We start from the raw sequence: 15,473 nt of genomic DNA, 5'->3' as shown, positions 1-15,473 counted from the left end.
TCTGTGGGATGAATGCATGTGTAAATAAATTGATGAATAAGTAATTGCCTATCGATTCCTGTATTTGTATTCATTTAACACCAACACAAATATGATCTGATATTCTATCGATAGTTTTTCAACAAACCAGAGAATTTGTTTGGCATTGTAAATATTTTGAGTTAGGGTACTCAGTATGTCATTCTGTTGGTTTTTGCAACATTTTTTGTACAGCTGTACAATGGAATTTGTGTCTCATCTATTGAAAGCAAAACCCCCTTCCAGATACACAGTACAATGTACCTTGTACACATTATACGACATCTTGCGACTCTTTCCTCAGGCCTTTGGGCTACAAGTAATAGTTGCGTGCCAAGGGAAAATTACATACAAAATGACTGATGAAGAGAACTCCAGCTGCTTATTGAAATTATGCAAAAATGAATGGATGAATGAATGAATGAATGAATGAATGAATGAATGAATGAATGAATGAATAAATGAATAAATAAATAAATGATTGAATAGATAAATAGATAAATAAATAAATAACAATTACCCATTTTCAACAGTTCTTTTATCAATAGGCACTGCATGGCTTAATTCATGAAAGATTACTGGGTTTCTTGGAGATCTGTGTGCTGGCTAGTAACATGAATACATAAACGTGTCATTTACAGGTATGATACTGTAGATTACTATACATTGTACAGTGGGCCCTCGGTACAACAAACACTAAGATATCAAGCTCCCCTGGTAACAAATTTATTTTGATGCAGTTTTCTGTCTTTCTATTGTATGTTATTTCAAACATAGACATGACAAATTTTTGATAAAACAAATTGATTTCCCAGATTCCAAGGAATTTGTTATAACGAGAGTCCACTGTAATTCATATTTCTTAGATAAAGTCTCTCAGATTATAATATTTACACTGCATACTTATTAGGTTTACACAATAATTTCTTCTGTCAATAACTATGGTATGAAGCACAGATTCAGAGTTCGCTTGAACTTGCTTAAAATATTCAAATTTGCCAACGTGACAGGAATAATCATTGCAAAATTTGACGACCACTATGTACAAGCGATTTTGTGAAGGCATATTAAGTTGGCACTAGAGGGTGTTTCACAAATATGCTCTTAAATCTTGACTTAAATCGCTCTCACGCTCTGAATGGCCATTACTGCCCAATGAAATATGAAAATTTCCCCGAAGTATGTACAATAATTGTATGACAATGGTCCAGAGGCATGATCGGCCAGCCATAAACCAAATCCAACGCAAGTCGAACTTAGTCTTTGTGAAACACGCCCCGAAAAGACAGATTCGCCTGGCCATAGCATTCTCCAGGGCTATTGATTTCCTTCTGATAGTATATAAAGCTTATTCTAAAGATTTTTATAAGACTTTGTAATACAAAGTGAAGATTCGTGTGACCTTACTAGGACAAATGTTATGCAACAATAACAACAACAACAAACTGAATAATCAACACACTGCATACATCAATGTTCTAGAATACGCTCGGTTATTCTTTTCCTTCGATTGATCTTCCTCCGTGGTTAAGAAATCATTATGTTACGGACCTTCTTCTGTCTTGCGTTCTCGATGTCCTTCTGCATCATTGCCTCGAAGGAGTTGAGCCCGTCGCGGCTCCCCAGGCTGGCTTTGCTGCCGATTGCCCCTCCCTTCACATTCTCGCCGTAATTCTTGATGACGTAAGTAATGAGCTGGTCGACGCGCTTCTCAATGGTCGACATCATGTCCTCGTACGTGGGTCCGTCCTCCTCTGTAGGAACAAATGGGCATTGAACTGATGAACTCACAGAGCACATATGTACTTAAGTTTTGATTGATGTTAAATGACATTCCCATTTCTAAGCTTGACTTATAATGAATATTATAACTAAGTCAAACTAAATGGTAATAAACATTTTCCATCTTCAGTCATTTCTACTTCAAAGTCAATACTACATGTAGTATGAAATTACAACGCAAGTGGAAGGGAGTGGAAGCGATGGATACAAATTATCTCTCTTTGCTTCATGAAAAACAAGCATGCATTTAGCGAAGATATTTGTTCTTATTAAAGGACAAGTCCACCTTCATATACATTAGGATTGAAAGAATGCAGCAATATTAGTAGAACACATCAGTGAAAGTTTGAGGAAGATTGGACAATCCGTTCAAAAGTTACGAATATTTTAAGTATCTGCGCAGTCACTGCTGGATGAGAAGACGACTACAGTGTATGATGTCACATGCGTACAACTGCATAAGGAAAATAAAAAGAGAATTTCACAAAACTTTACTTTTTGAATAAAGTGCACATTTCTTCGACTTGCTACTGACGTATGTTAAGGGTAATATTATTCCCCCTGCCTTCTGAAAGAGAGAAGTCGAGTGTTCTTTTGTTATGCGAGAAAAATGGAAATATGTTGAATTTTCTTTATTCTTTCTTTATATCGTTGTACTCATGTGACATCACAAGCTTACTTAGTCTTTCAGGGGCGTCACCAGCTTTTTTTCAAGGGGGGTGCGTTTTGACACTAAAGGGCTTTTTACACTTGTAAATTTTTGCTTAGTCCCGTACCAACGGTGGGGCTAAGGGGGGGGGGGGGGGGGGGGGGGGGCTTAGCCCCACCGTTGGTACGGGACTATCCTTAGCCCACTTTCTGTTTACACTCGTTTTTGCCAAAGTGAGCTAGCCCCACCGATAGTCCGGTACTATCTGGCCCTGCAAAATAGCAGGGTTAGCACCGCAATTGCGGTGCTAATGTTAGGGTGGGATTTCACGGAGCACGCGAACGATTTGCGAAGTACGCGAATGACCAAATCCAACATTCGGAAAAGTTTTTCTCCGAATGTTTTCCGACTATGAAGCCGAAAATTATTCTTGCGCAATTTGTGCGAAGTTTCCACGACGTATGTGCGAATGTCGTGTGTATCATTGCTAAAGTACAGCATGTTACGTACACGAAAAATGCCAACAACGAAAAGTTTTCAATAATCATAGGAGAAAATGTACCCAAGAAGAGGTGGAAGCTGTCTTGAGTTGAATTTTTTTCTTTCCTCTATTTCTCCTTTCTTTTTCTCTCATTTCTCTATCGTGTGCTTGCCTACATTTTTTTCCCAGGACTTATCTCCACTAGTAAAGCATTTGATCTTTCTTCCTTTCTTTTTTTGCAGTTCCTCCCACACAAAATCTCTATAATTCAAATGAAATTTTACATACTTTAGATTAATTTTAAGTGTATTCTGCAATTTTTTTTTTGTATATCAAACATTTCTTTCTCTTTGCTAGTCTTTATTTTTTTTTTGTTACTATAACTGTTAATAATTGTTTGATGTTTAGATGTATGCTACGATTTTTATTTGTAGAAAACGTATAGGTCATACATCCCCCAAACGTGCGCTAAACGTTCGCGAGAATGTCTCAAAAGGTACGCGAACAGTTTGCGATTATATACGTCGTAAAATGATCGGAAAAACTTCGCAGATTTCGCGTAACATACGCGAGACATTCTCCAAAGTTTCGGAGTCTGTTTGGGGTTTCACGAACATTTTGCGAACATCGCGCGTGTCTTGCGAAGGTCTTGCGCATATGACGAGGCTTTGAAGACACTTTCAAGAACAATTCACGAGCAAATAAAAAAAAAAATCAAATCAAAAATTTCAAACTCTTTTGAAATTCTCGCCGAAGTAAAAACGACATTCGCGAACAATTGACGACGCTTCCGAACCCTCACGTTCGTTTGGCGATCTTTTCCAGACTAAAAAACGAATGCTGGATTTTGCCATTCGCGTCCTTCGCAATTCGTTCGCGTGCTCCGTGAAATCCCACCCTTAGAAATGCGAGTGTAAAAAGGTCAGTTTTCTCCTTAGCCCCGGACAAGAGATAGTGTAGGACTAATTGAGCAGTGTAAAAAGCTGAAAAAAAAAATTGGTACGGGACTAACGATAGTCCTGGGTCAGAGTAGGTCCGGGGTTAAGAAACATAAGTGTAAAAAGCCCTTAAATGTAACGAGATTTTTTGGACAGACATTTGGAATATAGGAAGCTCTCAATCACTAGACTTTTACTGTTTTTTGAGGGAAAGCAAGCGGGGAAAGGGCACCGGCGCAGCTAGGATTTCATCTTGGGGGGGTTAAGTATGCGAGGGAGCGAGCAAGGGGGGGGGGGGGGGGGTGTGGAAGTGCCTGTTGTCCCCCCTCCTCCCACGGTTAGAACTAAAATTGCATTTTGATGCATGTTTTGCTTGTTTTATCGACTTGAATCAGTCCCACTTGTTTAAGGTATCAGTACATTTTGAAGTAAATTGTTATACAACACTTTGCCTATAAATGGTATAATTCAAATAAACTTCTAGTAATAATTCTTACACTGATGTCATGAACGCGACCGAGCCCGAGCAAGGGGGAGGCTGTGGGAGGGGGTTGTTCCCCCTATAAATGGATTATGGCATGACGGTGTGAAACGACAAATTACGGGCAGCAATATCAGGAGAATGGCATAACGATTACATGCGAGCGAGCGGAGCGAGCGAGCTTGAAAATTTTGACATCTTACAGTCCAAAAACTGCCGTTTGTAGCCATATTTTTTTTCTGCTTTGGAAATTGGGGGGGGGGGGTGCATCGGCCGCACCTGCTGGCAATTACTGGCAGCAATATCAGGAGAGCATAACGATTACATGTGAGCGTGCGGAGCGAGTGAGCTTGAAAATTTTACATTTTACAGTCCAAAAACTGCCGTTCTTAGCCATATTTTTTTTTTCGCGTTGGAAATTAGGGGGGGGGGGGGCGCACCGGGCGGAACTGCTGGCAATTACTGGCAGCAACATTAGGTGAATTGCAGAACGATTCAATGCGAGCGAGCGAAGAGAGCGAGCTTGAAAATTTTGACATTTTACAGTAAAAAAAAAAAAACCTGCCGTTTGTAGCTATTTTTTTTTTCGCTTTGGAAATCAAGGGGGGGGGGGGGGCGCGCACCGGGCGCAACTGCTGCCTGGCAGTAACATCAGAGAAGAATTGCATAAAGATTAAATGCGAGCGAGCTTGAAAATTTTGACATTTTACAGTCCAAAAACTGTCGTTTGAAGCTATATCTTTTTTGCTTTCGAAATTAAGGGGGGCGCACCGGGCGCAACTGCTGGCAATTACTGGCAGCAATTATATCAGGAGAATTTAAATGCGAGCGAGCGGAGCGAGCGAGCTTGAAAATTGTGACATTTTACAGTCCCCAAACTGCCGTTTGTAGCTATATTTTTTCGCTTTGGAAATTAAGGGGGGGGGGGGCGCACCGGGCGCAACTGCCGGCAATTACTGGCAGTAACTTCAGGAGAATGGCATTACGACTAAATTTTACAGTCCAAAAACTGCCGTTTGAAGCTATATCTTTTTTTTTTTTTTTGCTCTCGAAGTTAAGGGGAGGGGGTGCACCGGGCGGAACTGCTGGCAATTACTGGCAGCAATATCAGGAGAATTTTAATGCGAGCGAGCGGAGCGAGCGAGCTTGAAAATTTTGACATTTTACAGTCCAAATACTGCCGTTTGAAGCTATATTTTTTCGCTTTGGAAATTAAGGGGGGGGGGGGGGGAGGAACGCCCGGTGCGCCCCTCCCCCTGGATCCGCCACTCGTAGCCAAGGGTGTCGGTTTATGTTCATGACTGGGGGAGGTATGACCAGCGAGGTGGCGTCGAAGTGACCAAGCGGGGGAAGGATGTCCAAAATCTGCACTTTAGAGCATCTCCTAATAAATGTGCGTGTTTGATTGTGTGTGTGTTTTGCATGGAAAAGTTAGGAATTAGCCAAGGTCAAGTCTTTTCATTGGCAATGCAAGACATTTTTATATAGACTAGTATGTAAAGCAACACTGCAAAATCAATGGTCTAGCTTTGATATAACGAAGCGTATACAAGGTACAAAGGTGTAAATTCTACATCACATTGCGCAACATTGTAGCGACTCTTTTTACCGTTCGGATGTTCTGATCTAAGTACGCACTGGGCACATCCTGCTTATAATTATGCAGAATGCCAACCAGGAATCACGCTGAATCACAATCTTTTGTCGGCTCCGGGCTTTTTGAACAAAGTTTCACAATACATATACCTATTTAATAATGTTTAAAAGAAATCATAGAAAAATATCTTATTTCTTGATCACGCTTTCATTCAAAAGCAGTTTACTAACCCTTGAATTACTATTTTGGTAAGTCTTTTTTTTTAACCAGAGGATGGGGGGGGGGGGGGGTACCCCCGCCCCCCGTGCGCCCCCCCCCCCCCCCCCCTCCGTTGTACAGATTTCTAACAAAAAAACAAGAAAATCTCTTCATCGCGGGAATTATGATTATGTGGGGTGGGGCAAATGGTGCGCTTACCTTCCAATATTTTTTTATGCATGGGGCAACAATTTTTTTTTCTTTCAAAAGCAACAAAATCTTCTAATTTCGGGAATTCTTGATTATGTGAGGGGTGAGGGGGGGGGGGGCAAAATCATAATATGCTTGCCCCTCCAATATTTTTATGGGGGCAACTTTTTTTTTCTGTCAAAAAAAAGGTAAGAAAATCTTCTTGTCTCTGGAATTATGGAGGGGGAGGGGTGGGCACAATGATATGCTTGCCCCTCCATTTCTTTTTTTTTAATGAGGCTAAGGCTCGCTCTTGAGCTGGCAATATGGATTGGTCAGAAGTAACGTAAATAGACCCTACATACTTGTAAGTAGCACACGTACATGCAAACGTGTACGTGCTCCGTACCGTAGGGATGTACAGTACGTTCGATAAATAGTAAACACTGTATAGAATACTAGTAGATAATTATGTATAAAATCAGCGCTGCCAGAACCAGGGGTGCGAATTGTTTTTGCCCACGATATATATATATATATATATATATATATATATATATATATATTTTTTTTTTTTTTTTTTTTTTTGTCCCTGGTGCAAAATTGAAGAAAAAAAAAGAAAATAATAATCATTTAGCGTCCGGCGTTGAGGTCGCTGGCGAACTGAAGTTTTTTTTTTTTTTTTTTTTTTTTTTTTTTTAAGGATCTGAAGGGGGGTGCGTTCGCACCCAACGCACCCCCCCTGGTGACGCCCATGGTCTTTTCATCCAGCCGTGACTGAGCAGAAGCTTCAAAAATTCATAACTTTTGAACGGATTGTCCGATCTTCCTCAAACTCTCACAGATGTGTTCTACTAATATTGCTGCATTCACTCAACCCACATGTCTATGAAAGTGAACTTGTCCTTTAACAACGAGAGGCGTGGGCAATGTCGTCAATTGCCTCAAGCAATGTACGTCTTGCAAATCAAACTAGTCTCGAGAAAATTATGTAAAGCTTTACATTGTGAGTGCAATGTAACCATCCTGCTTGCTTGTTTTTCGCTGAATTCGTTATCCTGAGCCAACTTGACAATGAAGTATAGACCATGCCCTTAATCGCGCAACTTTTCCGATGTGCAGCGTCATTGTACTTAGTTTTTACATCAAGCGCAGCACATGTCGTTTCAACTAATCCTGACCGCCGAAAGCAGTCAAAAAGACCCATATTGGCATATTCAATTCGAAGGTGGATTTTTGTAACCATGATTATTATAACCGTTTGCTAAAATGGATATAGGAAGACAGAAGTTTTCGAAAATGGAGTTTCTTTCTTGAAGAGTTAGTCAGGAGGATTGAATGCACGTGAGGGTATCTCGTCGTGGTCTTCTTAAACCATGTCATAATGGAGAGAGCCTGCAGGTTAAATTTATTTTATAGATCCTTTAGAAAGAGAGAGAGAGAGAGTACTGAACGTACTGAGCATGTTGTCCTCTACTTTATAGAGGTAAGAGGAGGATTTGTCTGGAGGAATGTGGGAGAACATCTATATTATAGAAGAAGTGTTAGGGTAAGAAGCAGAGCCGTAAAGTAGGAAAACAAGATCTAAATAAAACAAAATTATGACTAAAATTTCTAATTAAACTTTGACGTTTCACAAACAAAACTCCTGCCATTAACGCACACCCAGTCTATACGTATAAGCGGGTTCTTATATAGGGCAATAACCCCCTGGACAATTATCCCGGACCCTTCCCCCAACCCTAACCCTAATCCTAATCCTAACCATAATCCAAACTCTAACCCTAAGCCTAACCCTAACCCTAATCTTTACTCTAACCTTAGCACTGTTATCCTCTCGGGGTAATTGCCCTGATACGGTGTAAGCACCATGATTATGGGGGGGGGGGGGGGGGGGGGAAACAAAAGATTATACTATTATACTGTCGAGTTCGCCGGAAAAATAATGATTCAGCAGAATTTTGCACAGTATGGCAAATGGACCCCCCCCCCCCAAAAAAAAAAAAACAACAACAACAACAACAACAACAACAACAACAACAAAACTAACAAACAAAACCAAAAAAAAAACCCACAAAAAACACAAAAAACCAAAAAAAAAAAAAACAACCACACACATTCTTTAGAAATTTAAATAGTAAACCTGCCCCCACTGTCCTCTCCTCAACACACTAGTAAAGCAGATAGTGGAAGCCCCTTCTTTTTCTAAATTCATGGTGAGAAAAACAAAGCAATTCCATCCTCTCCTATGAGTCAGAGGATTTTTGCGTCATCTTTCTATCTCTACCTGTCTTTATCTCTCCCCTCTCTCCCCGTGTATCTATATCTCTTCCTATCTATAATAATCTCTAAAGTTTTTCTCTTTCTCTCTCTCTCTCTCTCTCTCTCTCTCTATATATATATATATATATATATATATATATATATATCTAGTTCTTCTCTTCCCATCATTCTATCTATCTATCTATCTATCTATCTATCTCTCGTTCCTTATCTCACCTGCGCTATTTTCATCGTTCAGTTTGTCACCATCCTGCGGCTTCTTAGGAGCAGCGCCCACGGAGTTGGACCCGATGCCATAGCTGGCCAAGGAGAGCTTCAACTTCCGCCAGAGATGTCCCATGATGGAGAAGGTATTATCATCATCGGGGTCCGCCTTCATCTTAGCCTACAGAATCATTAATGAAGACGATTTGACGATTTGTAAAACAGACCATGGGAACGGAAGAAAATGACACGTTTCATTTTATTCAGGGCCTATCGTCATTATAATGATGATTAAGATCTTTGTCCTTATGGTACCATTATCATTATTATAATTCTTGTTTTCATTAGTAAAGTAGTAGCAGAAGTGCTATATTGTCGTTATTGCTCTTATCATATCCGCCATTTCTACCATCATTCTTTTTGGAATACAAAGTGCTATAGAAATGTTATTTATAATCATCATGGGCAATATTCGACAGGATGTTTCCTGACCAGCATATTTCACATGCAACTGTGGGTATTTTTTCATTGTACAGTTTTGGTTTAGATGGGACTGCGTATTTCCAACTTTTGTGTGTGTTTGTGAGATAATGAGAATCCTCTTATGATATGAAAGAACATGTAACGTGTAGAGGAATTCAGAGTTTATTTGATGAAATTTGGTCTCGAAATGGCTGAGACATCCAACAACAGAGAAAAAAATCCCAATATGATGTGACAGCCGTCCACGACTTTTTAGGATCTTTTTGTTTTACCGGGTTTTGGATATCTCAGCCATTTCAAAACCGATTTTCATCAAATAAACTTTCAATTCACTTAGAATGTATGCTCTTTAACATTTCATAGAGAGTGGTTTCTAAATGCCTCGCAAATTGTTAAAAGCTGAAATCTCACCTCCACCAATACTATTCCATCCCTTAAGATAATCCACGCCCAGTAGAAGAGAGTAGCAGAGAATATGTATCATAATCACTTTTATAACTGCACACACGACATTTCTACGGTAATACCAACCAGTGTCTGTACAAATACTTTCTACTAGCAGTGACACAAAGAAGTTATTATTCTATATATTCTTGGGGGGGGGGGGGTGAAAAGCGTTGTGGAGCTTTGCAGACTAAACTGTGTATTAACATCAAAATGGAAGAACACACGGTACGGTCGAAAACACAAAGTTTGGAAACATATTATAGCACAGTTTACAGTTCAATCACTGTCTACACATCTGTAAAATAGATTGCAGTGGACGTAGACGGTTTTCAGTCGCCATTATGGTTTATGGGGAAAATGAGTGTGATAAATCCAACCACTCAAAGACTTTCCCTAAAGGCAATTAATGGCAATTATCAACCACAGTTAATAGGTGCAACTTCAGATTGTTTAACACGATATCAGAGAGACTGGTTAGTACATATATAGGACAATGCAGTTTAGATTTCCCGTGACAGGGAATAGCGCATTTAAAAGGCTTGGTGAGACAAACCCTCATGAAAGCCTCGACAATGATGGTGATGAGCATGTTGGACAGAATGAAGTAGACTGTGAAGATGTAGATGAAAAAGAAGAGGGGTCCCACGTAGCGCTCGGCGGCCTGCAGGGCGTAGAAGTCGAATGATCCCAGCATCAGGGATAGCAGGGACTCAAAGGTCGCCTGGAAATGGAAAGAAAATCACGTAACCGTATCGAGGGAATTGTCAGTGTGTCAGTCCAACAAACAAAAGGTACTTTTTTAAACAAAACGTTAAGACTCACACAATTAGAAAGAAAGATACGTAAACAAAGAAGGGAATTGAAAGGTCGGAGTATTAATATTAATAACAATTGATTAATACTGATGTGTAGACAGATCGATTGATAGCTACTGTATTCATGTGGACGTAATGATGATGATAATAATGCTGATGACAGTAATACATTACAACGATAACGCTGATACATTTATTACTAATGATGATGATAATGGTAATGAACTATCAATGATCACACAATAATGTTATATCGGCACACATTTGCCAAAAAAAAAAAAAAAACCCAACAAGCTTGACACATATAGACGTAGACATTATGACGCTCAAAATAAATGTTAACACTAAGTAAACCGGTCAACATATCCACAGGGATGACAGACGCTTCGCATCCCTGTTTTTTTTTTTCTTTTCTTTGATTGCTCTTGATGGAACTCGTACCAACTAATTGGTGTATGCCTCTGAAAGGATTGTTCCATCCAAAACAAAAGAAAAGTCTTTCAAAATTATCATGCAAAGGCAGAAAGGCACTGAAACTCTGCTTGGAATCGCACAAGAAATAGGACTTGTATGACCATTTATGCGCCAGTATAATATCCTGTACTTTTCAATGGAAGAGTATAGTGAATATGAAAAAAAAAATGAAATTAATTACACCACGGCTTATCATTTTACATAACATCAGCACAAAGTCTCGGTAAGTAACCCCATGGGTAAATAGAACACGATTACAACCCACTCAGACTCCGCTACATGCAGACCTACAAGATCTCGAGGAAAAAACTAGTACCTGAAAAGTGTGAAAGGTATCGACAGATCTACTGAAGACGGCATAGGCCCAGAGACCGAAGGCCAGCAAGATGATGAACCACATCAGCAAGAAGTAGAACATGTCATGTGAAGCTAGGTGCAGCGCCTGCGCAATTTGGGTTGCACGTGAGCTCATGCGCAAGACGCGCATAAAACGCAAAACTCCGCAGAAGGCGAGAATAGCCAACAAAAATCCGAAGAGTTGATCCCACTTCGCAATGTGGCTGAAATTCACGAAGGAATCTACCGGGAGAAAAAAAAAATAGTCAACCAAAAACGTTAACATTGTTATGACATGTCCAATTTGCTGTTATATAATTCTTCAGACGTCAAAGGTCAAATAAATTCTAATTTTCCTGAAGGCAACTGTTTTGATAGAATTTCAAACCGACGTACATTTATTATGAAATCTGGCAGCAGACGAAAACGTTCTCTCTGATGCAGAGACAAAATTAGAATAAAAAAAGTGGATTTTGTCATATTTTTGGAGATTTGGCTTTACAATTACCGATTTTACATTCAGTTCCAATGCTGCATAATCACTTTACATTTTCTTTGAAATAGTCTTCATTTCATATCCCAATAAAAAACAATGCGTGCATATTTTGAATGAATCTTATACGTATTTGTCTTTGCAAAGAATATTTTTAATGACCATAATGACACAATATCGAACTATCATCATCAACACCAACACCAACACCAACACCATCATCATCTTAAAGTATAGTCGCAAACAACATCGTCATATTTATCATTTCAATGAAGATTTTTAATGCCCTACTCCATTGACATGTTCGGCACGTTTACCCATTTCTCACGGGAACCAGTGTAAAATACATCCGATGTATGGAGAAGAACTATGTCTTGGAAGCTACTGGTTAAGTAATGTTTATATACCTGAAGATGGAGGGGGTTCCCCATTGACGTCATTATTTGCTCACCTGGCTTTTCCTTGACTTCAGTTGACGTAAATTTGATAAAGAGCTGTCTCATAGCGAACATGGCCACGGCCCCGATTCCGACAAGGAGCATACTCAACTCCAGGATGGACCAGAAGTTTTTCAGCTCCTTCCTCCCCTCCTTCTTGAGTCGGTAGATGAAGTGAGCCAAGAAGTACACGAGGTAGATGCAGAAAATTCCCTGCAAGTTCGAAAGAGCGACATTGCCAGAGATAATCAACCACTTTCCAACGCTATCTCAACAAATAGTCAAAAGAGTGGAAAACTACAAGAAAACAGATTTCGAAGGAAATACCAGTAAGAAACATGTTTCTTCATATCATTTGACACCGACATCTATGCAATGGGAAAAAAACACTTAAAAAATAAGGATTAAAAATAATCACTTCGACTTCAGCACAAGCATTTAAGTAGGTGATCTGTTTTGCAACAAATGTTCACTTACATAATTATCGACAGTTCTATTAAAACTGATTAAAGCTTGTCTGTGGACAAGTGGTAGACTATCCACACACATTTGCGCAGAGTTTTCGTTTGAAGTGGGGTGGGGTAGAGAAGTGTAGGAGTCGGGGGAAGAATACTATAGAGTAGAGCGCACATCAAACCTCTGTACCTGTGTTTTCCTTGATCTTGTTGGTCTTGATTATTTGAGCGTGAATGTCTCAATATGCTACTTTGGGCACTCGAGTTACTTGGATGGTTATAATTGTATTTACATAGTTTTAGAGTTTGCATACGATATTTTGCATGACATTTCTTGATACAGAGGGGAATTGATTTTGCTAAAGTGTGTCTTTTAAAAGCATGAAAATATGATGAAAAGATTGTTTCAAACTTTCGTTTATTGCATGATGAATTGACAGAATGACATACTTGTAATCCTAGAGAAATAATCCAGAGTGCTCCGATATATTGATAGAGTCTGAAGGTATGTACTTCATTGGACACAATTCCGCCCCCTTCCGTTGGCGTCTCCACTAGCAACGTGACCACACTGAAGAGATTGACGTTTGCGTTGTACACTGTGAATTCCAAGAAAATGGCGCGCGTGTACTTGTCATACCAACCGCGTTCGCGCAGGTATTGCGCAGTCGCGATCGCCTCGTCACGCGTTGTTCCAAACTGGGCGACATAGCCGCCTCCGCTATAGATGTAGGAGTTGCTAGTATGAGGGAGCCCGTTTAACGCTGATGCCGTCTGGTAGCGCCATGGCGTCGTCTACAAAAGACAAAGAAGAAGAAGAAGAAGAAGGCGTGTCAGGGATTCAGTGAAACGAAGCAGATTTTAGCTGTGTGTATGGGGGGGGGGGGTGGGGTGTAAGGAATATGTGCAATATGTGTTATAATTTATGGATTATGATATTTGGAGTGGTCTGTGTAAAGTAAGGTGTTTTAGAATTTGTGGTTATACAACTTTTTGCGGCAATTGATTTTTCCATAGTTTTCTGTGTATGTACACAAATATATTTATTTTCCCCCTCTGCACGTTAAACACATGATGCTAGTCAATGTTGTGATGTATGTTTGGTTCCCTGTATTTTTTGAGTATTCACTTGATGTTTTATATGTAATGTAATATTATTTGCTTTTTATCTGTTGTCAATATGTGTTTATGAATGTGTGACAAAATCAAATTTCCATGCCATGTTTTTAAACATAATTTGGACAATAAAGAAATGAAATGAAATGAAATGAAATGAAATGAAAGAATAATAATAAGTATGCCAAATATCCGTTGCAGACAGATAAGTTTATGATTATTAGATTACATTATGATGGCACGTAAACTTATCAATGCTATTACTACGTCAAGAAAAGGTCACGATCTTGTAGTCAATTCTCATGCAATGTTTGCCATAACCATGATAACGTTCCACGTTTCTGTCACGTATCAAGCCCATATATGATCTTATAATCCGCCGAACACATGGTCGGAAGTCAAATGATCATAATTGTATTAAAAGGTTATACGCGTTGGCAAGTATATAAAATTCGTTATTAATCACAAAAAAAAAAACTCAAATCCCTGACCTGTTGAAACTTTTGAAGCAGTTGCCATCAGCATTAATGATTATAGCAAGTTTCTGTCAACGCGAGTCTTCACGAATTTGGTCACGACACCGTTGAACATTCAAATTGCCTTCGTATGTATATTTTCCTCTTTACATGTTTTCATTTTGTTTATGCGACTGTATTCCAGAATGTGCATTGACGCATAGGAACAATTCATGCAGATTACGACAGTTTGTTCAATTCCGTTATGCATTGAAACGAAATGCAAAAATAAATTAAACTAAACTGAATTAAACCTGTCACTCTAGTGATGAGTATTTGAAGATGCGTCGAATCTTTCTCTTCTTATTGATGGTTTGAAAGACTACTGATAACAGTAATATGACTACATTGTAACTGTAATAATAGTTTTTACACAACTGTCCCGGATTTCCCGTTTGAAGGATGTGTAGGCACTTTTACTCGACAAAGTAATGACCCGTAAAAACGAAATGATGTGAGAATCAGCAAAACAGCCAAGATTGTCATCGCCTTTGCTGAATGCATAGTTAGAAATGCCATTTAAAGATACATGTGTTTTGTATCAAATTGTATTATGTTTTAACAGTGTGTCTACACACTGATGTCTGTGTGCAAATCATTGTTCAATTTCTTTCTCCCTATCGTTTATTTCTCTGTGATATCCAAACAATTCAAACCTTCAGATTTTTAGTTTACAGATTCTCAGCCCCCCCCCCCCAAAAAAAATAAAAATGTCATGCTTGATCTGAAATGTGTCAAACTTTATGCAATGATATAGGAAACTTGAAGTGAAAGTGACACGCTGCAACAACCCTACAATCAGGGTATTTCCCCTCATAGGGAAGATAAATTCCATACCTCGTCTATCCCAGACGCGCTGTTGACGATGGGCTCGCTACTTCCGGTGGGGTCACAGGTATAGGTCCAGTTCTCGGCGAACATACCCTCATCCTGATTACTCCATGAATACTCCAAGGTACAGTCCTCAATGTGACCAACCATCTTATCGGCGATGTCACAAGGTACTGGAAAAAAGGGCGCGTCGTTTGTGAAAAGAAAATGAAACCGTGGCTGCTACTTTAAGGGGGATGTAACCCATATAT

General features: G+C 39.4%; 1 protein-coding gene across 1 annotated transcript in view; it reads right to left on the bottom strand.

Annotated features, from left to right (window-relative positions):
* Positions 1-1,545: 1,545 nt before the first annotated feature.
* Positions 1,546-15,473, bottom strand: part of LOC139714903 (polycystin-1-like protein 2) — a 35,604-nt gene continuing 21,676 nt past the window's right edge. Inside the window, exons 16-22 of the mRNA XM_071626550.1 lie at positions 15,229-15,395; positions 13,211-13,555; positions 12,320-12,518; positions 11,356-11,618; positions 10,304-10,471; positions 8,833-8,995; positions 1,546-1,772 (exon numbers count right to left, since the gene is read on the bottom strand). Coding sequence (XP_071482651.1) covers positions 1,546-1,772; positions 8,833-8,995; positions 10,304-10,471; positions 11,356-11,618; positions 12,320-12,518; positions 13,211-13,555; positions 15,229-15,395 — 1,532 coding nt within the window. The remainder of the gene's footprint in view (positions 1,773-8,832; positions 8,996-10,303; positions 10,472-11,355; positions 11,619-12,319; positions 12,519-13,210; positions 13,556-15,228; positions 15,396-15,473) is intronic.

Source organism: Diadema antillarum, unplaced genomic scaffold (assembly GCF_040938485.1).
Source record: "Diadema antillarum isolate AM-2024a unplaced genomic scaffold, OU_Dant_1.0 seq00002518_RagTag, whole genome shotgun sequence".
Taxonomy (NCBI): domain Eukaryota; kingdom Metazoa; phylum Echinodermata; class Echinoidea; order Diadematoida; family Diadematidae; genus Diadema; species Diadema antillarum.
Note: the sequence above shows the minus strand (reverse complement) of the source record. Positions and strands in the feature narration are given on the sequence as shown.